The 27,702-nt window shown below is 46.9% G+C and overlaps 1 protein-coding gene across 5 annotated transcripts; it reads left to right on the forward strand.

The window, feature by feature from the left end:
• Positions 1-253: 253 nt before the first annotated feature.
• Positions 254-27,702, forward strand: GJC1 (gap junction protein gamma 1). Of its 5 annotated transcripts, XM_074926820.1 has the most exons (5): positions 254-368; positions 21,443-21,556; positions 23,311-23,386; positions 23,517-24,718; positions 24,825-27,702. In XM_074926820.1, the coding sequence occupies exon 4, from the start codon at positions 23,536-23,538 to the stop codon at positions 24,715-24,717; it is 1,182 nt and encodes a 393-aa protein (XP_074782921.1). In that variant the 5' UTR covers positions 254-368; positions 21,443-21,556; positions 23,311-23,386; positions 23,517-23,535; the 3' UTR covers position 24,718; positions 24,825-27,702. The 5 variants fall into 5 exon arrangements, with proteins under 5 accessions (XP_074782921.1, XP_074782918.1, XP_074782920.1 ...); XM_074926817.1 differs by having other exon boundaries at positions 23,314-23,386; positions 23,517-27,702; XM_074926815.1 differs by lacking the exon at positions 254-368 and adding an exon at positions 2,172-2,383 and having other exon boundaries at positions 23,517-27,702.

Here is a 27,702-nt window from a genome sequence, read left to right on the forward strand (position 1 = left end):
TTCCGTGTCCCTGTCCCCGCCCCTGTCCCTGTCCTGCTCCCACTGTCCGTGTGTCCCCCCCCGCTCTCAGTCCCCGTCCCCGTCCTGTTCCGGAGGGGACCCAGCTCCGCCGCTCCCCGCGGCCATCGCAGGTGTCACACACGTGTGTATCCCCCCCCCAATTCCAGGGCCCCACGCGTGACCCCGCCCGTGTAACCGCCCCCCCCGCCGGGCGGCCCGTGGCGGCGGGGCCGGGGGCTGAGGGGGGGGGCGGCTTTGCGCATGCGCCCCGCGCCCCCCGCCCGGGCTCGGCGGCCCCGCCGCGGCGGCGCGTGTGGGCGGGCGAGGGGCCCCGCCGCGACCATGGGCCGGAGCCGCGGGGCAGCGGCGTGAGTGGGGAGGGGGCGGCCCTGAGGGGGCCGCGGGCGGGGCGGGGGGATCCCGGGGTACCCGCGGGCGGGGAGGGGAGGGGGGATTCCGGGGGGCCGCGGGCGCTGAGCGGGCCGAGCCGCGGCGGGCTGAGGAGAGACGGGCCCCTGGAGGCGCGGAGCGAGGGGCCGAGCGGAGCCGCCGCGCCCTCCGCCCCGGCCGCCGTGGCGAGGGGCCGGTCGCACCGTCTCCCGTGGGCCGGGCGGGCCCGCGCATCCCCGCTGCTCGCCCGCAGCTGGCGCCGTCGGCTTTGACCCTCCGGGCGTCCCCGCGGGCTCCGGGGGTCGGGACGCGCCGGGCGTCCCACCGCGGGGAGGTGGCGTTAGGGACGGGCGCTCCGGGTGCTCTCCCCGAGCGAGGGAATGCGAGCCCCGGGCAGAGCTTCCTGGCGGGAGAGACGTGTGCGGGCAGTGCCCAGCCCCGGGGGTTCCTACCCCGCTGGCGGCACGTTTGGCTTTTTCCCGTCCCGCCGAGCCCAGTGCCCCTCACAGCCGTTTGTCACTCGAAGAGACACCAGCTGCCGGTCCCCTCGCCCGGGAGCTCCCGGCAGAGGCGGCTGGGCCACCCCGACCCTCACCGGGCGGGACGGTGCTGGGCCGGGCCCTGAGCGCTCGGGCCTGGCAGCAGACGCTGTTGTAGCACCAACACAGGCTCAGAGGTCAGCAGCTCCGGGCTCTCCTCGGCCAGACAAACCTTTATAAACCCGTTGACGGCCCGAGTCTACCCCGTCTGGAGGCAACTGGGGCTATGGCGTGTGGGCTGGCGTTCCTCTGCGCTTCGACTGAACGCAGAGCACGAGGAGAAAGATCCACCCCCTGCGCCCAATAATGAAAGTTTTGGCTCTGTTGGGCCTAACTTTGACCTGTGTCCTAAAATTTCACAAGAATGACACTTGTACAGTTATTTTTATTGCCTTTTATAGCCAGTTTTCTACTGGTAGGAATTAGTTCTGACTCTTCCTGGTCGCCGCGACCTCGCTTCCCAGGGAAGTGCTAATTTTGTTTCATCCATTGATGACAAATAGGAGAGAGTGCACAGAGATTTAATTAGGGCCTGGATGTACTGTATGGATTCTCAAGCAACAGTTGGTAACACCGGGCTCAGCTAACACTGGGTGTCAGTTAGTATTTAGAAAGAAGAGGAAGAACAAAACGCTTGCATCTGACAGACAATTGATTATTCCTGTTATTTCCATGTCTTCTGCCCACTGTAAGTTGAGGATAATCGGTAGGAAAAAAAATCGGTCCCTTTCTATTAGAAATCTGTTTGACAGTGACATTGAGCAAACCGGTCATCAACCCAGTTACTAAACTCCACCTTTCTTCAGGTCATTTGAAAGGGAAAAGCTGTTGTTTTCTGTCAGGACTCGTGCTTAGGAGAATGAAAGGTGTGCTTCTCTGGATTTTGATTCTTGCCCAGTAGATTCAAAAGTTACGCTTGTGCTTTCTTGGGGGAGCAAGTAAGCTCCGTTCTGTGAAGCGGGATATGTAAGAATTTTCAAACAGGAAATGAATATACAAGCACACAGGTAATTCGAGCCTCATTGTGCCGTTGCTTTTCTCCCCATATGACTGCAAACAGCTGGAAGTCCTGTCTTTCCAGCAATCCTAAAATTAACTCCAGCGTTCCTGCAGTTTTAAAAAGGCAGGAGGGAGGATGTTTGTTTCCTTCTCATGTCGCGCTGGTGACTGAAGCAGATCCTGAGGGTTTGGTGGTGGGTGGGGTGAACCGTTACATATTTTCTGTGTCTGACGAATGCGCAGGCTGCTCCGCGTCCGTCCTCCTCCCTCCGGTCGGCGGCAAAAGCTCCTCACGAGTGCGGTCCTGAGGATTAACGCTGAGGCGGAGAGGTCTGGCTGCAGGGATTTCCCGTGTGTCGGTGCAGCTGGGACCCGCCGTGGCCCGGGGCTTCCGACCAGGCTGCGGCCGAGGAGGCGGCGAGGTGAGGGGCTGAGGGCGCGGAGCAGAAGCCCAGGTGAGCTGGGGTGGGTGCTGTGCTGCGAGCAGGCTGCTGCTCCGGGCCGGCTCTGCCGGCGGGGGGCTCTGCCCTGGGAGTGTTTCTGTGGCTCCTTGTAAGCAAACGATCCCTTTGCCGTGTATCTCTTGAGAAGCGGTACCTTGGCTGACGTTTCTGGGTTGGAATGGCCAAGGATGGGGCAAAACCGAGCAAGGAGCATCATTTCGTACGTGTGACACGTAGGTCGAGGGTTTGCGTTTACATCACACGAAACTTGTCTCTGTTTTTTCAGCTGTGTTGAAAACGTGTTCAGCTGCTGTTTGCTGAGGCTACGTGAGTTCATCACCCAGTTTCTCATCCTGGCATTGGCTTTTAAAACTGGATTTATCAAGTTTTAGATCAGTTTAAATCGAGAAAAGTATTAAAAAAATCTTAATGACTGGCCGTACCCTTGTCAGAGGGGCTACCTTTAGTAATTTTAAGACCAGAATCGCAAGTTTGTGTTAACCACTGATGCAGCGGACTATTGAATTATTGCTAATAGACAATATTTTAATTTTAAAAACTCAGGTTTCTTAATTGATGCAACAACATCAAGATTTTTGAGTTTTTTAAAGCAACTCACAGTTCTGAATGCATGACTGTAAGTGAGGAATTGTCATGGAATACCTGTTTTCTGGATGGGTTCCCCTGGTACCTATTCTGAGCCCTTCATTAGTGATTTTTTTTTTCCGGTTATTCACAGCAAACATCCAAGTGATGCAAATATCAGTAAATAAATGAAAAATCAGGGTCACAGACTGAGAGCACGGCGGCTCGCTCTGAATGAGTTAAAGAGCCCCAGAAGGGTTGGAAAATGCCCGACAGCGAGGACTTCCAGTGGTCCTGTCCCTCTCTTAACAGGGGGAAGGTTAAAAGAAAACTTGTTCACAGTTTGTGAGGACAAAGGTGTAGCAAGGCAACGATCAGGTGCTAGAGAAGTTGAGACCGATTTTAAGAATTTAGCAAAGGTTTTCGGACAAAGATTTTAGTACATACTGAAGAGTTTTAATTGTAGGCACAGCTTTTGTAAAGAATTTTCTGTGGTTCAGAAGGTAATAGGTTTGGGAATTGCGTTGCTTAGGTGAACCTTTATCTTAAAAGGTCTTTTCTGGCTTTGTATGGTTTTATAGATGACAAAGGCAAGATTCAAGGGCAAAATTCTTCTAAGCTGTGAAATCTAATCACTGGTGGAGAGTTTGCCGTGAATTTTAACACGCAGACTTGTTGACTTAGTAATTTAGTGACTGCCAGCAACTCCTGCGAGTCCAGGAAAAACACAAACTCTCCTGAAACATCACTTTTTGCCAAGCAAAGGGTGAGGTCCAGTGCACTTGCAGTGCCTGCAATTGTACGTGGGTGTAATCCAGCCACTTGGGACCACCAAAGTGCCCAGGACCCGTGCTGTCAGGAGTCGTTTCATCCGGAAGCACCTGCACTGGGTACATTATGGGCTGGATTACTCAGCCCCTGTGCCTCGGGCACTGCTCTTGGCGGGGCTGGAGCCAGCAGGCGCTCACAGCACGGCCAACGCTTCTTTTTTGCCCAAGCCACGATGCTGGAGAGCGAGGACTTGTTATAGTCTGGTGAGCTTTCAGCTGAGAGCTGCTAAACCCAACAGGGGGTGTGTGAGCCGGGAACGGGGCACCCCAGGCAGACTGTGCTCATCAGGTTGAATTTTGGTGATTTGCCAGCATCGCCCCGCAGTCCTGGGTACCTGCGAGGGGCTGCATGGCTGAGAATAAAAGTTATGAAAAAAGTTATGAAATCAGAGCGTAGCCTCACTATTAGCATCGAGCCAGGAAGGGGGTGGGGGGCAATTTTGCTACTCTTTCCTAACACCACTTCAGATTTTCACCATCTCTTTTTTAAACGTCAGCAACGCAGAGCGAGTTGCAGTGGGTACAGCATTTATGCCTTGGCCTTATTGCTCAGACAGGATTCTCTGAGCAGCAGCGCAGACTTGGACAAGGGGAATGGATCGCTGGAGTAAAAACCTCGGCAGATAATGGACCCCTTTGTTGCGGCCGTTCTGCAGCCCCAGAGGGTGGGGGCTGCTGGCTCATTAGGAAGAAGGTGATCCTTTCTTCCCACTCTGTTTCCAGCTTTTGTTTTTTGTGCTGCCACTCAACAAAGTGCTTTATGGAGTTTGTGCTCCAGATTTATTTATTTTTAATCTGGTTAATAGGAAGTAAATTATTCTGCTGAAACAAGTTCCATTAATTTTCCCTACTTTTTATGCTTGCTCTGTTTTAGCCCTGCTGACCTGTACAGGGAAGCACATTCCTTCCTAGCATCCCTGCCCAGCGCACAGGAAAACTCCCTGAGTTACAGATGTGCCTCCAAAAACTGGTCCCTGGACCACAACCCAGTCAGCCCCTCGAGGGTGGCTGCACTTTCCATGCAGGGAAACAATCCTGTTTGCTGTGCTTTGTGAATGAATATTTTATTGCAGAACCCTATGTCATTATTTGACTTTCCAGCCAGCCTTCGCACTTCCTGCGAGCAGCGGGAGTGGAATTCCACTGTCCCATACTCATGCCACGTAATAATGTGCTCTGCTTTCTTTTGACTTGAGTGGTGGTTAATAATTGTCAAATCCTGTTAAATTCCATTTTACTTGCTCTGTTCATTATTGCTCAGTGTCTAAACTCTGCCTCTGCAAAAACCCCATACTTCTTAAATGTCTGAATTATCTATTCAGGGGCCTTTGTCATGGTTTTGGTAGGCTATCCGCTTTCTGTTAAAAGCCACAAAAAAGAATTTATCTTCAAAATGTTCCTTGGAGGGGAAGAAGGCAGTGTTAGATTTCTTTTTCGGACCTCCTCATACTATAAATATGAATATCACTATAAACTACATGCTATAAATATGGTATTGCTGCTTGGGTAGCGATGCCCGGTTCTCCTGAGACTGTGGGCTGTCTGGAAGGTCTGGCCAGGATTTTTAAAAACTTGGCTTTCTTTTCTGTCAAACGAAGACTGAAGGTAAAAGGTCGTGGATGTGCTGTGGGCTCAGTTGAGATACAGCAGGGTATGGCTGGGCAGTTACGATGTTACTAGGTATTTTCTAGTGAAAGAAATACTGAGAATGGTAAATGTTATATCAAAACCCCTCCCTTTTCCTTCTGCAAAAGAGGATAACTTAGTTACATCCCTCATTATTGGCTAATAATTCCTTAATGATTACATTTCAAAGAAGAACCCAGGGCTTTAAGTAATAAGTTACAATGTTTTCTGACTATAAATAAAAATCTATATTTGGAAAAAAATTAATAGTGTATTTATGGACAAAACTGTATTAAGGGAAATGTGATGGAAAAATTGAGTCAGATGAGCTGATGTATGAGGCATTTCCCTATGGAGTCACTGGGCTGAAAAATGTTTTATATGCCTAAACTTGAACAGATGCTTAAACACACATACACACACAGACACACACACACACAGAGTCCCCCCCTAGTTTAATATTAGCAGTTCTGTTCATACCACTGTGATTAATTCACAGACCAGCCTGTTTTAGTCTCTTTTCCGGGGGCTATGGGGTGTTTCCAGATCATCCAGGTACTTAAGCCCATGTCTAACTGTAAATATGCAAGCAGCCCAGTTATTAGCAGGATTTCTTTCAAGCTTTACATTAGGCATGTGCTTAACTGACTCACTGACCTGGGATTTACATTTTTACACAGGAGTGAAGGATTTGTCCCTATTACCTTGCTTAGATGAAAATCATTGGAGTCAGCCAGCTTTTTTGCCTAAATAAGGACATGATACCAGCTTTCGGCTCTTACAGATATTAGTTCCACCTTCTTAGTTAACAAATTTGTCAGAAAACAATTCTGAGTGTGTGTGCCTGACCTCGTTTAAGATACTGTCGAAGTACAAAGGGGAGACATACATATGGATGACCAGCAGATTGTGCCTACCGTTCTTTTTAGTACAAATGCTGTATTTGGTGATGCTGGAGAGGTGGCTAACAATTGCATGTTATTATTCCTCCTTGGAATACCCATTGCAATGTTCCTCTCAGCCATTAATCCACTTTCCCAGGGTTGTATTATTTGTCTTGCAGGTAGCTGTGCACAGCTCTTCCTCTCTTCTAAAAATTCCCAAAGCCCTCCCAAAAAATGCAGTGTTGGAGCCGGTTGTTTCCACATTGCTTTTCAGATTGAGCTAAACTGATGAATGAATGAGGAAAAATGACTTCTGGGTCTCAACCTGAGAGTTGAGAAACTCAACCTCTGAGTCTAGCTGTGGTGTGCCTTGGGAATCCAGAGCTTGTGGCATCAGGGATGTTGTCTCCTGCTGGCGGTGACATCCCAGAGTCGGACGCTCGCCAGCGGTGCAGCTGTGCCAGACCCAGGTATAACAGTCTGTAAAGTTCTGTATCTCTCTCATGCTTAAAATAGCAGAGAGCCTGGAAGGGTGATGTGTTTCTTGTGTGTAGATGGTTTCCACACTACCTTGAGGGTGAGTTTCTGACTCCTTGTTAACTCCTGGAAGTCTTGCTCTGTTATGGATTCAGGGGCACAGCTGACAAGTGATGCTGCGTAATCCAGGGGCCTGAGGTTAGAGGAGCATCTGTAGGCAGGCAAGGGGCTGGTGGTAGATTGTGCACGTGGGGCTGGAACTGGTGTTAAGACATTTTTAAATGGCGTAAAAATAAAATAATTAAGGTTCTTAATGTGTGTCTTGCAGGTGTGCTGTCTCGCATGCAGCATTTCCTGAAAGTCTAAAAATCTGATTTTCACAGTAAACATGTTGAAGTAGTTAAGAAGTGACTGAATTTTAATTACAGCAGACATTCATTCGCAAGAGTTACTTAGCTGACATTCAAATACATAGCTAAACTATTTTTAAAAGGAGAAGAATTTTCATAGTGGAAACTGTGATTCCTGGGATATTAAAAATATAAAATAAAATGGAAGGGTTTGGGAGGAAGTACTTGGTGATCTTCCATATGGCCATATGGAAATGATCTTTGTTCCTTGGTTCATGTAAAGTCTTCACTCCTTCTGGAGTTTACTTGAATCGTCCACCTCTGTGGCAATACCCACCTTGATCTGTATTCCTCAGCCTGCTCTTGCTCTCTTTGCAATCTGTAAAGGCAAAACCTTATCGATCGGGGTGTCTGCAAAATCTGATTCCCTGGAGGATTGTGCTGGAGGGGTATTGATAGAAAGAAATCATTGCTGCTCTTCAGGTGCGCCGACTGCTGAGATTTGTCTGACAAGTAAATACTGAATACCAATCGGCTGTAACTTGCCAATGATTAATAACCTGAGGTACCATTTTTTTTCCTTTTGGTTTCTGCTGGTGCCTCTCTTTTAGCTGATTCCTTAACGTGCTCTTCCACAGCCCCCCTGGCTCTGTTAGAGCAGCTGCACTGAAGGTCTGCCTGGTCCGGAGTCCTCTTTCTGACACTGGTCCAAGTGGAAGCTATGGCAAAAGCATGGGAGAGGCATGGTTGAAACGCCTCTCAGCATTCTGACTGCTTTCTGCCTGGGGATTTACCTGTTGTGTGAAGCACTCTCTTTTTTTCAGTTTTTAAGGGGCTTTCCTTCTCCAGGCTACTCCAGATTTTACCCTCTTCTCCATCAGCCTTCTTGGTTTTCCACTGTTCTTCCTACACCAGCCAGTCCATACCTCTTCTCCAAAGTCTTTTCTGTTCTCTCTTTCTGAGATGGAGGATGGGGAGAGTGACCAGCGCCATCTCTGCAGCAGGGACGTGGGTGAACCATGGGTGCTCACGGTGACACAGTAGCATGTGCTGTTCATGTGCTCCTCCTCCAGCACCAGTAAAATGCTACTGGCTTTCTGGACCGTGCTGAGCGGTGCTGGAGCTTTCATGGAGCAGCCTGCCAGCCTCAACATCTCCTGCTTTCTGAGGCCATCTCAGGGCACATATTTTTTAGTGTGAAACTGGGATTTATGTTTTTTTATTCAATGTATGCATCACTTTACGTGGAATTTCAACTGCCATTTTATTAGCAGGTTACTTGGAGTCGTAAGGCCCTTCCGCTGTTCTTCAGTTACCTGGCTTCCTTGCCTTGGATATTACCATCAGGATCCTTGGTCACATCCCACCCACCTTGCTGTTGGATTTTACTCAAAGAAAGTCCTAGTCCAGCACAGCTCCCAGCCTCTCTTCCTGTGAAACTCTACTGGGACCTCCCTCCCTGGCAGGAAATGACCTTTTACTCCTACTCTGTTATCTTCACTAAGTTGTTTATCTGTGCAGGGACAGTCCCTTTTCCAGTGTGGCCTTTTGGTGTCCCTACAAGAAGCCTCTGATGAGAGAGATAGACTCACAGATCTTAAAAATCCAGGTAGTATGGAGGCTTTTGTGAGGCTGGAAGCCTTTACAGAAGCCACACTGACTTTGCCCCCAGTATTTATAGATATATCAATTGTCCACTAGTTCTACTCTACATAATATTGTCTAATTGGTCCTATACAAATGTTGGGTTTGGAGGCCTGCAGTTCACCAGCATTTTCTCAGCAACCCTTGTTTTACAGAGTTGGCATGACACTCTGTGTACCAAGGTGATTTTAAGAAAGGCTGTAACCGGGTTGGCTGCTCCAGCTTGGAGTTCCATTAACCTCTTTGGTGAATGTCACCCAGTCCTCCCAACCCGTTACTCTTCTTTTTGGCTCTTTACTCTCTAACCTCTTCTCCAGTCACTTCAGTGTGAGCGAGTTTCCCAGAGAGTCCCTGGAGGAATGGGGCTGGTGAGGAGGCTGGGACTGTTTCTAGTACATGTGTAAAGAAGTCAAGTAATTTTGCCGGTGTGGCATTGTCATCTTTTTAGTAGCATTAAGAAATGAACCTGTTTCTGGTGGTGGCTTTCTGCAGGGAGGCTCCCTCAAGATGCAGATGGGTATCTGAAACAGTAACAAAGTGATGGGGGAGAAACTATTTTAGTTATAGGATAGATGACAGCAGTGTGGCCAGCAGGTCAGGCGAGGGGATGCTGCCCCTCTGCTCCGTTCTTGTGAGACCCCCCTGGAGCCCTGCATCCAGCTCTGGGGTCCCCAGCACAGGACAGACATGGACCTGTGGGAGCGGGGCCAGAGGCCACGGGAACGGTCTGAGGGCTGGGACAGCGCTGCTGCGGGGAGAGGCTGAGAGCTGGGGGTGCTCAGCCTGGAGAGGAGGAGGCTCGGGGAGACCTTACTGAGGCCTCTCAATGTATAGAAAGAGGCTTGTAGGAAAGTCGGAGAAAGACTTTTTACCAGGGCCTGCAGTGACAGGACAAGGGGCAACGGCTTTTAACTGACAGAGGGGAGATTTAGATGAGATCTAAGGCAGAAATTCTTACCTGTGAGGGGGGTGAGGCCCTGGCACAGGCTGCCCAGAGAAGCTGTGGCTGCCCCCTCCCTGGCAGGGTTCAAGGCCAGGTTGGACGGGGCTTTGGGCAACCTGGGCTAGTGGAAGGTGTCCCTGCCCGGGGCAGGGGGTGGCACTGGATGGGCTTTGAAGGTCCCTTCCAATCCAAACCAGTCTGTGATTCTGTGAACTTGCCAGAGTAGGTATGAGTTGCCTTAGTGAGAGAAGCCTTAGTGAGAGAATCAGTGGTCTCTTATAAGGAATTACTTTGCTTCCAGCTAATCCCCCTTTTCTTTGAGTGAATGAGATGTGATAAAGTGGATGCTCGAATATCCTTTGTGTTGAGAACATTTTTGCAAGCAGACCTACTCACCTCTGCGTTAGAGAATGGTTGGTCCCCTTGCACATAGCAGTGATTTAACCCTTCAGAGAACTGGTAAAGCAAAAGCTGGTGTGGTTGGTGATAGATCTTTGAATATGTGCGAGGTAGAATAGTAAGACTGTGTCTGCATTCATCACTAAAGCTATCTAGTGTGTTAATGTTTTTTGTCTCTACTTCATATGTTCCTGTGAATGTTTTATTCTGGTAACGCAGATGGGAAGTTACTTGTATCCAAACTTGCAGCATGGGCTTACTCAGACTTGGAGTGAACAGGTTTGTCCAAAGCCTGGAGAGGCTGCCAGTTGCTCTCTAAAAGGAGATTTCTCTTGTTGGTACAGTCCCTGTCATATGCTCGTATTATTTTCCTTTTGTCTTAAGAAAAATAAGGTTTTTTACAATCTTTGGTGTTCTAGATATTTTTCTAAGTAAGTTCTTTTGAAGCCAGACGGCTGACCTGACCAGTGCTTTATAATCCTGTTTACACTGACGCCCACTTAGTGTTGAGACAGCGAGTCGTGATTTCTCCCTGGCCTTGCTAAACGGTGGTGATCTGCTGTCTCCTGGTTGGAGCTTGAAGAGAACATGTACAGAACAAGCATGAACTTCCCTCAGTGACTAACAAGGTTGTATCAAGATGTAACCACCCTCCTAAAATCGTGAAATCTTGGAAATAAGAAACCAGGGGAAGCTTGGCACTGTCGAATCGCCCTCAGTTGGGCCCATAGTATCTCAGTGTGCTTTTTTCCACCTCCAGCAGGACCAAAAAGCAGTATATACCATAGCCTCGTCCCATTTGCACTCTCATGTCAAGTCACATGCATGGTTTAAGCAGTCTACATGCATTTCAGAGGCTTATCTGCCTTAAATTTGATGCTAATTTTCATAATCTGTGTTGATAATAAATTTGGTAAAACACATGGCCATGTAAAGCAGTCAGGTGGCAAAAAATGAGCTGCCTCCTACTTTGTGCTTGGTGAAGTGTGCCTTTCTCTGTGGCATGAGGCATGGTGGGAAAAGGGCTTCTAGCTTCCTCTCATAAAATAGAAGTTATTTGTGGCTATTCTCAGAAAGAAAAAAAACAGTTGGTATCTGTGTTCTCCCAGCTGGTGTGATGGAGCTTAGGGAGTTCAATCAGCGAGTGCTTCAGGTCTCTTCCCAAGGGTGTCTAGAAGATTGTTTCTTTCAGAAAATGCCAATTTTTGGTTTCTTATTTCACTATAGGAAATAATATTTTTTTTTTCAACAAATAATTCACTTAGTGGATTTATGTGTGTATTTATGTTCTAAATTTTATCTTTGGCAAAATAAAGCTGTTAAGATTCCTGTTGAACTCAAGCTGGAGTAACATTTTAATGCCAGTATAGCAGTCTGCTCTGATTTACTACGCAACTTTCCTCAAAACAAACTGTACTTCAAACCAATTTACTGAAAGGAAACTTCAATTATTTCTGCAGTTTAGTAGCACTTCAGAGAAGTTGAAGCAGCAGCGTTTGGCAGGAGAGCGAGCTTGCCTGGCAAGCTGGTGAGTGTTGCTGTGCTGTTGTGTGGGAGCCCGTGCTCTGGGCTCGGAGCTCTGCAGGGAGCTCTGTGCAGTGTGTGGGCACTGCCTCCCTGCAGAGGGTGGTGTGGATGGTCTGGCGAGGTGCTCTCAGTCTCTCCTTGGCTGTAGGTGTTCCCAGAACCATCCTCATAGATAGTTGTGGCATACAGCTAATTGGCGGTGAGAAGATGGCCTTCTGGTGTGCCTGGTTACCATCCTCCTGAGCTTAGTGCTCTCCACCTGAGGAGATGTACAATTGTGTGAAGTCACAGAGGTCTGCAAACCTTTCTGGTCCTCCGTAGCTCAGCAAGTTGAAAGTCCTGACCAGGTTTGGCAGAGCTGGTCCACGTGCTGGATGTCTTGTAAAGCAGTTGGGGAGGGTTTGCAATGTCCTCATCTGCTTCTGAACGTTCTTCCTTCTCTACAAAGCTGCTGTTGAAGAAAACGTTACATGAATTTGTTATAATTGTAAGGTGAGATGGTGTCTTGTACTAGAGCAGATGACAAAACTGGGAAATAGAAGTATAAATTTTTTTTTAATTTGAGTCACAGTGAAACAGCTGCCATGTTGCAGAATGAGTGACTGAGGATATTGTGGCAAGCTGCATCATGATATGTGGTATCTATTTTATTTACAAGCCATTCATGCTATTTTTTGGGGCTTATCTGTGAAGCAAACACTATTGTAGTTTCTTTTGACTGTCATAATATGGTGGTGGGTGAATTAGGTGTTCATCCCCATTCGACTGGTTCCTGCTCAGCTGAGTGAGAGCCTTTTGACGTACAGGAGCCGACAGAATTGCTCTCTTTTGGCTTCTCTCTCCTTTCCCGAAATGGCCGTGAGAGTGATATTTGGGTCAGCTGCCTCCAGTGTGTCATTTTCTTTTGACACTCATCCCTCTGAGCATATAGGAGGAGCCCGATGGGGAAATGCTGTGGTGCTGTTGGCTGCAGTGGAATCAGGAGTAGTTAAAGGGGTGTTGTGGTTATTCGAATCGCTCATCATGTCAAGACAGAGAAATCTCTCTGATGCCTGACTAAAACGGTATGCGAGTGAAGATGGCCTTACCCAGACCTCGCTGCGAGAGGGATGGAGGGACCCGGGTAAGTGCACGCACGCTCTAGCCCATGCAAAGGCTGTTGCTCTGCAGCAGCACGTGTCCCTCCGTGGATTTGCTGTTGGTGTAACACACAACGGTACTTGTGTGTTCTTCGATTTGGACCAGAGACCTTTTGGGTCTGTCTGGGAAAGTAGGATATTTCCTTCTTTTGTTGCTGCAGTGCTCTGGGTCTCGGTGCAGACGTGCCCGTCTGTCGGTCAGAAGCTCCCCTTTCCTCTGAGGGCACAAGTTGTTCTGCTCTTCCCCTGCCTGTCCCTGGGTGCAGCCTGCACGACAGTGCTGGGCTTGCCTGTGCAGGGCCTGTTGCAGAGTTAAAGTGGGATGCAGTCCTGCACTTTCTTTCCCTCCACTGTTCACACACCGGCAAGTGTGTCCTGAAATGAGCTGAATCTGTGGAATTCGTTGGCAGGTGTGTGCAGTAAGCCCAGCCCCACTGGCTGTCGTGCTCTGTTGTGTCAGAGTGGTGCTGGTCACTTGGTACCTGCCTTGTGCTGTCATCCTCACCATATTTTTCCCATCTTTACCCTGCCATTCCCTGTATTTGTTAAAATAACCGCTGAGAACAGAGGTGCAATAGTCAATAGTACAATATTTTTAATCTTTTAGCAATATATTGTGTTTATATCACGCCAGTGCTAGTGGGGGTGCGTGGGGTGTGCCGGGTGGGCTGTGCAGCAGCAGCCCGTGCTGTTTTGGGCCGTTGTCCCGCACTGGGAACGGGCAGGCTCTTAGATCGCTGTATCACTTGCCAGTGTATTTCGAGTCCCTGTAATTTGTCCCCCTGGTGTTACCTTAATTCTTACAGGAGAAATTGCTTTGCTACTGTTATCCCAGACTCTTCTCAGCAGTACCCAAGGAATGGTCATGGGTATGGATTGAAACACAGGAAATTCTGCTTTAAACATAAGAAAATATTTTTTTTTTTTTACTGTGAGTGTGGTCAGATGTAGGAACAGGTTGCCCAGAGAGCTTGTGGACTCTCCATCCTCAAAGGTGTTCAAAACCTGGCTGGGCATGGACCTGCCAACCTGCTCTAGTTGATCCTGCTTTGGGAGATAGAATATGGTAGTTTAAACTACTGGTTGGTGGAATATTAGACATTTCTTAGGGCAATGCATATCGGTACAAGGGAACTTAGAGGTTAGGCATCTTCAAAATATAAATAAGTGACTGCAGTAAATGGGTGGTTCTGTCACTTACAAAGAAGCTGTCGCAGCATTGGACTTGTTGGGCATTTGGTGTGTTTGATCTCTGAAGTATTTTGGCAAGTGGTAACACTTCATGTGTCTGTACCAGGGTTTAGTAGCCCTGAGCTAAGGAGCATGTGGTGTCTTATGTTGGAAGTGTTGGGAGCACAAAAGAGTGAAAAACTGCAAAACCCACACTTCCCTAACACCTGGTGCCTAGAGCAGGCACAGGATGGGGTGAAGATGCAGTGGTTTGTGTTGCCATGGCACCGAGGAGGAACTCGAGAAGCCACACAGTCCCCTTCTTCCACTTTTTTGCAGGAAATATTTTGCACAACTGCTCAGAAGTTCTACCAAGAAATGTTTTGTGCTGCAACTCAAGGACCACAGTCCCCAACCCCCCCACCTGACACACTTGGCACAATAGTAGATAAATACTACCCCGAGTTTGTCCCTGACTCAGAGGGACAAGAATTCAACACCAGATCACTGGGACAGATCAAGAGGTTTGTTCTCCTTGCCCCTCCCGGAAGAGATGCCAGTAAGATTTGTGACCTGGGCTACCTGGGAAATTAAGCTTCTGATTGCAGTTGGTTTCGGTTTTGTTTGTGGAGCTATATAGCTGTTCTGCAGTTTAGTGAATTTATCACCGGCAATCTCATAGAATCTGTAAATGTTGCAAAAGAATAAACCCTGCTATTGGTGCATCTGACCGCTTCTTTTGAATGCGACTGGACCTACAGCGTACGAGCTGTTCGTGCATCTGGTGTCAGATCTATAGTCATGGCAATCCTTGGCCTATCTGTTAAGCGATAAGCCCAGCTGTCCCCAGCTGCTCTAATCTTTGAGGACTGGCTAGAACGCGACGAGGTTCATCTCACAGCAAATTTATTCGTCACTCCTTTAATGCAACATCTTATTAAATGGATATGTAGTTCGGGGGCAGCTCCTAGAAGGAGCTGGGGGATGAGTGCTGGATGCGTATGATCATCTTGTGGAAAAGCTTGCAGGGTCCACTTGGTGTGGAAGAAAGGGAATTGGCCGGAGTGTTTGATGGACCTGAATCCATACTGAGACCATGTTCACCCTGTCTGATGGTCATTGGAGTTGGTAGGAACAGTCTTTCTTGAGGATACCCTCCTGATCTTTGGATTTTGAGGGTACAAATAACAGTCCCTGGCCACGTTGTCTTCAGACAGCCTGGGCTGACAATCCGGGAGCTCAGGTTTTGGTTAAACACTTGGCCTTCATCTCAGACCTGCAGTGTTGGGTGTTTTCTCGAGCATGGCTTGATCTTCAGATTCAAACTCTTTGGAAAAAAAAAAAAAAGCCCTTTACCTACCCTGTAATTCCTTGTTTTCAGTCTCCAACTAAGTTATGGAGAGTTTTGCTGTATGTTACTGGCTCCTATGTAGCGAGGAGTGAGCGCAGCAGCGCTGGGGCCAAGAGCAGGGCAGGGCCTGGGTTGGTAAATCATGCTGGACCTGCCAACACTAGATGAGGCCAGTTTGTAAAGGAGCTACTCAGAACCATCTAGGTTTAGCAGGCTTAAACTATGTTGCAGAGAAACACTTTGAAGTGTGTGAGACTCTAGAAAAGAGAGATGGGTGAGACAGGAGAGGAGGTGCCCTGGAGAGCTTGGGCAGAGTTAACTCCCGGGTTGTTTTTGTGCTCCAGTGTAACAGCTCTTCGCTTGTGGGGTCATTCCTAATCCACAAGCTGCGTTGTGAGGGAGAGTGGTTACCTGTGCTGCAGGGTTCAGTCCTGCTGTGCTGGGACGACCAAGGTTTGGCATGATTCCGTGTCAGTTTGACGGTGGCTCGTTGCCCCGAGGATCAAGTGTTTCATTGCAAAGACTGTCAAACAGCGTGCTGTGTCTCGCCCTGTAATCTGCTGACCATTTTATTTTCTCTGTTATTATATTTCACATCACCAGAGTGCAGGCATCAACTGGGGCTTGCCTGCTTCTGCTTCTTGACGCCTCAGGTCTGTAGGGCAGATCTGAAGAGCAGCCTGCTCAGGTTTGCTAAGCATCTGACAACTCTGTCCTGAGTCGCTGCAGAAATGCCAAATTCAGGAGCTCGCTGTGGCAGTCTCCAGGCTGGTACACCTCATTCCCATCATTTGTAAGGGGTGCTAAATGCTGAGCACCTATAAAGGGATTTAGACTGACACAGACCTCAAAACAGATCTTGAAAATATCTCATAACAGAGACTCTACAGCCCAGCCTCCATTTTTGACAAAGCCTGTTCTCGCTGTAGGCTTCTGCGCTCAGATGAATTCGAGTCAGGCTTGCAGCTCGTCATGTCCTCGTGCTGCAGCACAGGGTGCGCGGGCTGCCCCGATGGACACTGCTCTTCCAAAGTCGGGATCTTTCATGCTCTGGCCTGTGTGCCCTGGAGACGATGCTTCCTGGAGGAGCGTGGTCGCTGTAGGTGAAGTAAATGCTAGTTTTGGCCAGCATGAAATGCGTCGCGATTTCATTTGAATTGTGTCACTGCGGGGGAGTGTTGCTAAAATTGTCACTTGGCTTTCCATGTTAGCATCACCTAGAGGGCATGCTGAGGCTACTGGAGGTTCACATCTTATCTGCAAATTCCAGTTTATCTGTAAGATGAATGCTTGGGTGGGTATATGTATGTTGTTTTTCAAATAGATATATATTTGACATCTTTATTTTTTTGACAGCACAAGAATCTTATTATATCTCTACCTCTTACCCATATTTTAGTGTTCTATTTATATTCTGCGTAGCCTCTGCGGTCTCTTAATTGAACAAGTGGTTTTTTTAGACTCAGGGGGATTGGTCTGGGGATCAGCAGAACCTTCTTAGCATGCCTGGGATTGAAGGTACTGTTCAGAAATTGTTTCCAAATTGACACTGATGCTGTGGCTTCTTCTAAACCATTCTCTGCTTTTTGCCACGTGACACTTGTCAGATGACAGAGTATTTACTTGAAAAAGTGCTCTGTGTTCTCCAAAAAGTCCCAGCCTTTTAATTCCCAAATATTCTATAATATAGATTAAAAATAAAATTCAGTACAATAGTTTTCCTACTCTTTTTCAGCTGCACAATGCTGTAAACACTTCTGAAAAACATACGAATAAAGTTGGTGGCGATTGAACTCACTCCCTTCACAAATAATGGAAGGGCGATTGTCTTATCCCAGGAAGATCCCCACATCCTTCTGCTCGTGTCTCTTAGGAGGATGGACACTGGGATTGCTTCTCAGGTTGGAAAGGCGGGTGGCCTCGGCACCCAAAAGGATTTGTGGGGTGCTGGTACCTTGCCAGTACTTGCTCTGGCCACAACTTTCTCCTTTCTTGAACAGTAAAGGCTTACTCATTTTTTAGGTTTAAAAAAAAAAAAAAGGAACCCCCATGCTTCCTCGAAAATAATTGTAAATCATGTGATTTCTTACATTTCAATGTAGATGAGAATTTAATTAATAATGCTGATTATTCATTCACCCTAATTCAAATCCTATTTTAATTAGCCTGTGGGCCCAATTTTACTTTCATGCAGCATGAAACCTCTTTTGATTATCAACAGAATTGCCATGCCTTTATTATTGATTTTTTTTTCTGCTCAGCACACGACTTTTTAAACTGCTTAAAAACAGAACAAAACAAATATATCATTAATAAATTAATCAAATTTCATTAGCATGACATGGGAGGACATATTTTAAGGGGGAAAATAAAAGTCTTTCCCATAAATATATTCCCTTTATTAACTGCCTTTTGGCTACAAAAGCTTTCTCCTACATACGCTGTTAAAGGCAAACCTTGTCTGAGGAGGAGTTGGTGAACTATTGAAATTCAGAGAGATCCGAGAGCTTCAGCTCCCTGTTGCCCCCTGGGAGTTGGGTCTCAGTGCTGGAAGGTGCGCTCGGGCACGGCACCTCAACCTCTGTTCCAGCGAAAAGTTAGTTGTCATCTGAAGCATGTCCCAAGTGTGGACTTAGCCGGGGGAGGGTGTCTCCAGCTGTGGTGGGAAGGTGGCTGGGCTAGGAGGGGTGGGCTGGCCTGTGCCTGCGCAGAGCTCTTGGTCAGCTGTGGTGGAGAGGTCAGCTGGAGGGTCCTCCCAGCCAGTCGTGAGCCACAGGATGGTTTGGGTTGGAAGGGACCTTCAAAGCCCATCCAGTGCCACCCCCTGCCCCGGGCAGGGACACCTTCCACTAGCCCAGGTTGCCCAAAGCCCCGTCCAACCTGGCCTTGAACCCTGCCAGGGAGGGGGCAGCCACAGCTGCTCTGGGCAACCTGTGCCAGGGCCTCACCCCCCTCACAGGGAAGAATTCCTGCCTTACGTCCAGTCTAAATCTCCCCTCTGTCAGTTAAAAGCTGTTGCCCCTTGTCCTGTCACTGCAGGCCCTGGTAAAAAGTCTTTCTCCGACTTTCCTACAAGCCTCTTTCTATACATTGAGAGGCCTCAGTAAGGTCTCCCCGAGCCTCCTCCTCTCCAGGCTGAGCACCCCCAGCTCTCAGCCTCTCCCCGCAGCAGCGCTGTCCCAGCCCTCAGACCGTTCCCGTGGCCTCTGGCCCCGCTCCCACAGGTCCATGTCTGTCCTGTGCTGGGGACCCCAGAGCATCCCCTGCCCGACCTGTGGGTCACACTGCTTTTGATGCAGCCCAGGGTATGATTGGCTTTCTGGGCCGCAACCTCACATTGCTGGCTCATGTCCAATTCTTCAGCCTCTGCTATCTCCAGGTGCTCCTCTGCAGGGCTGCTCCATCCATCCACCCCCATCTCGGTGCTGATGTTAAGGATTGCCCCAACCCAGGTCCAGGACCTTGCACTTGGCCTTGTTGAACTTGATGAGTTTTACATGGCCTCACTCCTCCAGCCTGTCAAGATCCCTCTGGATGGCATCCCCAGCCCTTCCTTCCCTCAGGTGTATCAGTTGCACCCCTCAGTGCACCCTTGATGTCACCCACAAACTTGCTGAGGGTGCACTCAGTCCCACTGTCAATGTCATCGATGGAATGACATGAAATGAGTCCTGATATCATACATCCCAAAGGTGTTTGTGAGGAGTGAGGCTGTTGTTAAAGCTTGGCTGTTGTACGCTGCGCTGCCTGAGAGGTGCCGTATGTCTCCAGGGTATAGAGGCACCTCTGGGAGCATTTCACCAGAGGAACTGTGGTCCCGGCCGCCTCCATTCCTCCTGTCCCACTGTCCGTCCCTGACACGCTGCAGCCATCCCATCCAAAGGCAGGAGTTTAAGGCTGTCACAGTAAACTGCTCCTCCAAGGTGCAGCTCTTCCCTCCCTGACTGGCGGGAGGCCATCGCAGGTAGATGAGAAAGCTGAAATGAGGTGAAATTAATCCCATTTCTAAATTCATATTCAAACCCACATGTGGTCCAGACAGAGGAAGGTCCACACAAGGGGCCGTGCACTGTGTCTGTGAACAATAGCCATGTTGAAATAACTTGAGATTTCCTGAAGTGAATCTCTTAACCTAAAGCTGATTTCTTTTTTCCCATGTACCTGCTCCAAATTTTTCCTTAGCCTTTCTGGATGTCAGTGTCTGTAAAACTTTGATTCACAGGAGCCAGCTTGCTGTCAGAGATAAGCGTCATGTTACTTGCGTTGTATATCCTGCCTGTGCTAAGGCGCCTCCTCTGCTGGAAGTGCTGGAATGAACTTATGATAAATACAAGGAGTGAAAGTCTCTCTCAAATGTACTTTCTGGCATGACTTAAATTAGCTGAAATTGCTGACGTTTTGCCTTTTTCAGATATGTGTCAGCATCCATAGACTTTTATTTCAAACAATGGAAAATTATTGAGTTAAATGTTGCCAGAACAAGAAATCTGGGAGACACTAAGTGTATGTTAGGTGAAGGCTGCTGCAATATATCTGGGTCCTGCAGTACATGTCTCGTAAAGACAGAAACGTGCAGTCTCTAACTTTGGCCGATCTCACAAAACTGAAGAATACCACCATTTCAAATGCCATAATGATGCCCGGAACTTTTTGCTTTCATGTTATGTTTAATCTGAATGGGCTGAACATTTCCAGTGAAAGAAAGGTTTAATGACAGGTCATTTTGCTTGAACCAAAATGTTTCCTTAAAGACAGGGAAGTTCTTTGCCTGCTGGTGGATCCCTCCCATATTTGTGTCAGTAGCTCTGCTCTGCACTAAAACTAAATTTAGAATAAATTTAGAATCAGAGCTCTTCAGCAACTTCACATCTTTGCAGCCAGAACTCTCTAATTGATAGAGGTCTTGGTTTTTAACCATGCGTCTGATAATGCCATCTTCTGCATCTGAAAGCTGTGGTTAATGTCTAAGTCTGTGTGGTCAGTGTCTGTACGTAGGTTTGTCACGCTGTTCATTTATGTAACGGGTGGAATCCAGGCCGTGAGTCTTTCTCCTGAAGCAGGTTCTGAAGCCGGCCAGATGCGCTGTGCCCTCCAGTGGCTGTGTTGTGCTCGGGATCATCTACCCCCTCCCCACCTCTTCCTCTTCAGAGCTGGTGGGGTACGATCTGAGCCAACCACAGCTGTGTGGTCTGCAGACAGAAGACACACCTTGAAAAGCTGATAAAAACCTTGAAAGAGTTTATTAGATGTTGAGGTAGCAGCTCATCTAAAAGTAAAGATTCAGTGTCCCCTCTCTTAGTGAAACCAGCACTAATTTCAAACTTCTCTGTTGTTAACCACTGATGAATAAACACTGGCAGTATCTGGGAATGTAAAGGTTAGTTCCTGCTTCTGTTCCAAATTTATATTGTCAGCAGTATTTAATTTATTTAAAATTTACTTGGTAGTTTACTTTTTGAAAAGGGTTTGGCCCTAGCGTTTTCAGTGAGTGAAAATTAACCCCTTCTTAAGCTCATTTGGGTTTTGTCTCATTTTTAACTGACAAATCATGACATGTCAGCGAGCAACATATGTGTCCTGTTAGCATCCGTGCTTGGTGCCTGGAGCAACAGTGCGACTTGGTGTGAATGTGGGTGTTGTGGCTCTTACCTCTGTAATTCCCAGTTCCAGATGTGGGGTTCACTCCCCTTTTCTGTTCAGTGTCTTGGAGACTCTTCAGGTGCACAGGGTACCCCCAGAGGCAGTCTCGCTCTGCCACCCATTCTGACTCCTGGTCGGAGCGAGCCGCTGGGACGTGCCGGGTGTGCGGGTGTCTGAAGCCCTGCCTCTCGTCCCACCCATGCAGGACTCGGGGTTGCAGCGCTGTGCTTGGGTGCCTTTCTGAAATGGGCGTTTGGAGTAAGGCACTGCACTGGGACTGGAACACTCTGGTCTTTTTTCCTGTTAAAAACATGTTGTTTTGGCCAATTCTGTCTACAGTGTAATGGTGACATGGTTGCGTAGAGGAAGAGCTATGATTGTAAACCTTGGACTGATTGCATGCCTAATTGACAGCTGCTAGATTAAGTGAATCACCGGTAATCCTTCATTTTCTTCCCATGTTTCCCAGCTAAACATATTGAACTCTCTAAATCTCTCACTTTTAGGCATCTTCCCCGTTCTTCATCTGGTTTTGAGGCTAATATATTCACTCTCTGATGTTTAAGCAACTCCTGAAGAATGCAGACACAGGCATTGAGCGCTGTCTTGCTAACAAGGAGGTAAGATCACCCTCCTTGCTCCCGTTTGCACGTGACACAACCAAGGGTTGCATTAATCATCTCGCCAGCTCTCGTTGAGATGCTTATCCATTAGGACCCTCACTCCTTTCCCTGTTCACTGATCTCCAGAGTCACTGCTCTCTCCTTTAAAAAAAAAAAGATGGCTGTTCTTTTCCTTAGCTGCATGTCTTTGCATTAAGCTTGGTTAAAGCGGAGGTTTTGTTTGAGTGGACTCAGCCTCTCGAGCAATCTGTGTTTTTCTGCATCACTGATAACTCTCATCTTTATTTGTCAGCCTGGAAACTTCTGTGCCATTTGCAGATTTTGTCAGCAGCCATTTTCTGATCAAGGAGAAAATGCAGCCTAGTTGCCAGGCCCGTTTCTGGTCTTTACAGAACTTGCTGTAATTACATGCAATTGATCTTGGTTCTAATGTGGGAATCATTTGTCAAGACCTTTGTTACTTTTGACCCACTTGTATGGTCTTTTTTAATACTCTCTTGTGCTATTTTTTTCTCACGCTGTCATAAAGTAATAAATCAAATGTCCTACACAGCCCATCCGCATTATGTCTGTGCTGTTGCCTTTTCAGTGAAACATTGAATTTCACCAGGAGGGGGATTACATTTATATCCTTTAATTCCGTATTGATTGCATCCCCTCAAATTTCATTATTTTGCCCGTGAACAGCTCTGTAGTTACATGGAAGAAGTTCAGTAGTTGCAAATACTAGTTTTCTTCCAGTCGCCTGGAATTTCTCCAGGTCAAGAATAAATCATTTTTAAGATCAGAGTGCCAGAGATTTGTTCAATTCTGGTTTTAGGGTCTTTCACCAAGTGTTCTTCTGATGTAAAAATTTCTATTAATAATGTTTGACAAACTAATATTTGATATCATCAGAGGACTGAAAGATGTCTTATACCCTGTGCTATAGCAGCATCAAACAATTCTTTCTGTGCTTAATATTTTTACAGTTTTACTACTTAGAGCTCCGGGTGGGTCTGTAGTGTCTCTAGGTTTCGTTCACTGTAATACTTTACAGTGTGGCCAGCTGTGAGTTTCCACTGATTTATTTTTTTTACTGTTAGGATTGAAAATTTATATTGATTGCTATCTAGTATCTCTTCTTCTTGACAGGTAACTTTTTTAACTAGGTTTTCCTTCTGCTCTCCCAAAACCCACTACAACATACCTGCTAAAGTCTTTTCTGACCCTGGAAGGGAGATCTTTAGCCTCCTAAGGGACTGAACCCAAATCCACAGAATAGTTTGAGCATCAGGCTAGAATTCAGACGTTCCTAGGTCTCTAGACTAGACCTGCAGGGTAGCACTGCTCAGGTCACTCAGGTTGTCCTGCCTTTAAATGAAAGATAATAGCAGTTGCTTGCTGCTCAGGTTTGGGCTGGGTGGTTCATTTTTGTCTCAAGAGAGCTGGCATTGCCCCATGGAGAGAGCTGCTTCTCTCCATGGGCTATGGTCGAGGCCGAGATCACTAGCTCAGGCTTTAACAAGGCTTGGCCACCTCCGTGCAGTTAAAATAAGTCTCACTGTTAGTGGTGGGATGTAGCCAACAGTGCCCATAAAATTTCACGGGAGCTTAGCTTTGGATCCACTGTGTTTTGGAGACTTCAGCCTCAAGTGTAAATGTTTTTATTAATATTTGAAATACAGAGCAGCCGCATCTTCTGCTCTGGAATAGCTTTAGGAGCACGTTTGGTTTGCGAAATGGCAGTTAACTGCTCCTTTTTTTTGTAGCAGACTTCTCAAAAGCCTGTGGAGGAGACGTAGGATCTTCAAGCAGATTCTGGCAGCTGGAGTTTCACGATAACAGGTGATGCTACAAACACTGTTGTGTGTTGATTGTAAAATTCTAGAGTTTTCTGACTCTTGGTTGAATTTTGCACCTTATAAGCTCAAGCTGATAAACTCATAAATATTTGGGCATCTTGTTTGTTTTTTAGATAAAATTATTTGATCACCATGAGTTGGAGTTTTCTGACCCGTCTGTTAGAGGAGATCCACAATCACTCAACCTTTGTTGGCAAAATCTGGCTGACAGTGTTGATTGTATTTCGGATTGTCCTAACTGCTGTGGGAGGAGAATCTATTTATTATGATGAACAAAGCAAGTTTGTTTGCAACACGGAGCAGCCTGGCTGTGAGAATGTTTGTTATGATGCTTTCGCTCCTCTTTCCCATGTGAGGTTTTGGGTCTTTCAGATCATTCTTGTTGCCACTCCATCTGTGATGTATTTAGGCTACGCAATTCATAAAATTGCCCGGATGGTGGAACACGGTGAAGCTGACAGGAGAATCAGAAGCAAAAGCTTTTCCATGCGCTGGAAACAACATCGTGGCTTAGAGGAGACTGAGGAGGACCATGAGGAAGACCCGATGATGTACCCAGAAATAGAGCTGGAGAGCGAACGGGAGAATAAAGAGCAGCAGGCCCCTGCCAAAGCTAAGCATGACGGCAGGCGGCGAATCCGTGAAGATGGACTCATGAAAATTTATGTCCTGCAGCTTCTGGCGAGGACTACGTTTGAAATCGGCTTTCTGGTGGGTCAGTATTTTTTGTATGGCTTTGCGGTCAGCCCCATATTTGTGTGCAGCAGGAAGCCGTGCCCGCACAAGATAGATTGTTTCATTTCAAGGCCAACCGAAAAGACCATTTTCCTGCTAATAATGTACGGAGTGAGCTGCATGTGTTTACTTTTGAATGTCTGGGAGATGCTCCATTTGGGATTTGGCACAATCCGGGACACATTGAACAACAAGAGAAAAGAGCTGGAAGATTCTGGTACCTACAACTACCCTTTCACTTGGAATACGCCATCTGCTCCTCCTGGCTATAACATCGCGGTCAAGCCAGAGCAAATGCAATATACTGAACTGTCCAACGCCAAAATGGCCTACAAACAGAACAAAGCCAATATAGCTCAGGAACAGCAGTATGGAAGCAACGAAGAAAACATTCCTGCCGACCTGGAAAATCTGCAGAGGGAAATCAAGGAGGCTCAGGAGCACCTGGACCTCGCGATCCAGGCCTACAACAACCAAAACAATCCCGTCAGTTCCAGAGAGAAGAAATCCAAAGCAGGCTCAAACAAAAGCAGTGCCAGTAGCAAGTCAGGCGATGGGAAGAACTCTGTCTGGATTTAATGTTGGCTGAGTTTATATATTGTGTTTTTTCTCCTAGTTTATCATAACCAGCAACCCCGTGAATAATGGCTTCCATTAAGTAAATATTTGACTCTGCTTATTTTCAGGGATACCGTTGGCTAGTGATTCAACCTCTCAGAAAGGGTTTATACGCATATTCTAGGATTATAGAACTTTATTCTTCTGTCTTCCAAGTCAGGAGACAAATAGGTATATTTAAATCATTCTCATTGAACGGTTTATGCTGTATGTACAGTATTGTAGTACATTTATTATGCACAATTTTTTGTATTTGTACACTGGATCTCTGACGTTACACTTTTTTATATTAATAAGGAGAAGCAATGAGTAGCTGTTAGCATTTTGCTAGTTTTATTACTGTGGTCTGCAGTTTTGTCGTTGTTCTTCATTGTTTTAAATGTAAAACTTTCTATGTTGCATTTCAAAAGTGCCTTGAACATGCAAACAGCACAGAGGAGCCTCTGGTTGTCCAGGCAGCCCACAGGTGCCAGTCACTGAGCAGCAGAGCAGTGAAAGATTTGGAAAACATCTGTTAATGGTGCTCTTGACTCTGTCTTTTACAAAAACGATGTGCTACTTATAAAATGGAAGTGTCATTCTATAACTACTATGTACTACAGGGGATTTTTGCCCTACGGAAAATTACTTACAGGAAAAATGTACGTGTGTGAGAGTACTTGCGTTCAGAGTAAGTGCCAGCCGTAACAGAGAGAGTGCTCAGACCTCCCTGCAAGCTTTATGCAGCAGGAGGGAAGAGAGACTTCAAACCCTTGTAACACATCCAAAAAAAGAGTAAATAGAAATTACTGGCTTCAGTAATTCCACGTATTCATGTGATATCTGGGTGGTTTTGAGGTCTGTTGTTACATAACACCCCGCTGCCCAAGGGCGTGAAGTTGTTATGATACCTTGTTGATAAGATTTCTGTCTTTTCCGAAGTAATCTGGTTAGAAGGAGTCGTGGTAATTTTGTTTCTCTGTGCATTACGCTCAAGGAATAACCTTCCTCCCGTCAGCCAGGACACACGAGCTGTCTGGAGGAGTTTTACAAAGCCCTTTCTGACTATCAGTGATATTGCCTTATTCCTGACCCATCTTCCTTCCATTATGTCTGAGGAATTTAGTTCAGAAAGAGCAGCATGTTTAATTTAAATTTCTGCTTGAGAGACCAGTCAGATTTGGCATTCTGTGGTTTTGGCATTAAACTTGAATTTATAATTAGAAAAAGGAGAATGCGGTATTTACTGCCTTTGGCGGTGTCTTTTTGGCAAGGATGCGCATTAATGTTTGAGAGATGCTGATAAATGTGTATGCTTTTTGCTACTATTTATAATGTATTCAGGACCTTGTTCCGCTCTCTCTTTTTTGTTAGGTTTTGGTGCATTTTAATCTATTTTGGGGGCCTGTTTCAAGTGGGACTGTTTCTGTTTCAAGGCTACCTCAGTCCATAGTGCCCTCGTTACAGCCTGGCCTGGGACAGGGCTGAGAAGTGAGGCTCTGTGGAGGACACAGGTAAACCCACACTCCATCCCTGTCCTGCAGAACATCTAAGCGTAGGCTTTATGTTCAGTTTAAACTAAGAGGATACGAGCACATGCTTGCGGTTATCCTCTACCCAAGCGCTTGCTGAAAATAGGTATTTTGCTGAAGTGTTTTCACTCTGGGACACCAGGCAGCCTGGGTGTAGATCCCCGCTCTCTCTCAGCTCTGCTTTAGAGAGGTGTAAGCGTGCCCAGAGCCAATGCAACCCTCTGTGTGAGCCGGCAAGAGCTGCTCCAGTTCATCTCCAGCAGAGACGGTTGGAAGTGAACTTGCTTTCTGGCTTTTTGTTTAGCAGTGACTCCTGGCTGCTGCTCCAGGAAAGGAGCAACCTCTGAATTTTATGCATAAAGTTTCAGGGTGATGACTTTAAGTAAGTATAAGTAAATAACACAGTGAGTACTTGACAGTTTTTAAAAGCTGGAGTGGACTTGCAGGCAGGAGCGGCTAGCCAGTGAGGTGGGACTAGTTGTGTGGGGGGAGAGGGACTTCATTAATAGTGCACCTCTAATTAAGCAGGAGTCTGAAGAGAAGCATGCTGCCTGATGCAGGGCAGAGAGGTTTTGCCACCAGAAAGCTGGGAGTGTGATGGAGAAGCTGAGTGGCAAACATGTGGTCTGAAAGTACTAGGAAGAGATACTTGGAGCCTGGAGATAAACCCGGGTTCGTGGATTCGTGGCTACAATCCACTCATTATCCTCACACTGGGGCTGGGTTGTTCTTTTCAGCTTCCCAAAAGGGTTACATTGCTCTTAACCCCTTGCAGTGGAACAGCCTTTCACCAGCCGAATGGCAAGAAGTGGAAATCCTTTCCCCTTGCTGCTCTCTATGCAAACTGCAGCAATTTCCTTATTAGTGGCTTAAAATAAAACCGGTCCATGACAGCTGCTTCGCTCTTTGTTTGTATTAGCCCTTTCCCAATTAATGATCTAAACTATTACCCGCTTAAAGCTGCCGTCTCAGGTCAGTCCTGTGAGCTGTCCACACCAGTAAATACACCATTAGTGAGGAGAGTGCGTAGAATATTCCGATCCCAGCACTGAATTCATTCTGAAAATGCAAAGTAATGGAGCTGTTTCTATTACTGTTTTTTGTTTTAATTTTAATTGTGTATAAAGTGCACATTTTCTTTGAAACTGAGTGTTTGTTATTAGTAGAGGATGTCTGTTAAAGCTCTAAATGTTCATGTCTGTGACTGTATTCAGTTTCAAAGCATCAGGCTTGATTTTTCCTTTTGAAGAAATGATACATGCATTACTTTAAAATGCTCTCTTGCTTTGGCTTAATGTAGGCCATTCCGAAATAAACGTTCAGAAGAGACTTTTGGACAAAAAATACTGAACGTAACTTGGGTTTGTCTTGTGATTCTCTGGTTCTGGGTGCAGCTTGGAAAAAAAAGTCTATTAAATCCAGTGGATTACTCCAG

The sequence above is a fragment of the Athene noctua genome, chromosome 25 (genome assembly GCF_965140245.1).
Source record: "Athene noctua chromosome 25, bAthNoc1.hap1.1, whole genome shotgun sequence".
NCBI classification, from domain to species: domain Eukaryota; kingdom Metazoa; phylum Chordata; class Aves; order Strigiformes; family Strigidae; genus Athene; species Athene noctua.

Coding starts and splice junctions, on each gene's coding strand:
- GJC1 (XM_074926820.1), top strand. CDS start 23,536: ATGAGTTGGAGTTTTCTGACCCGTCTGTTAGAGGAGATCCACAATCAC.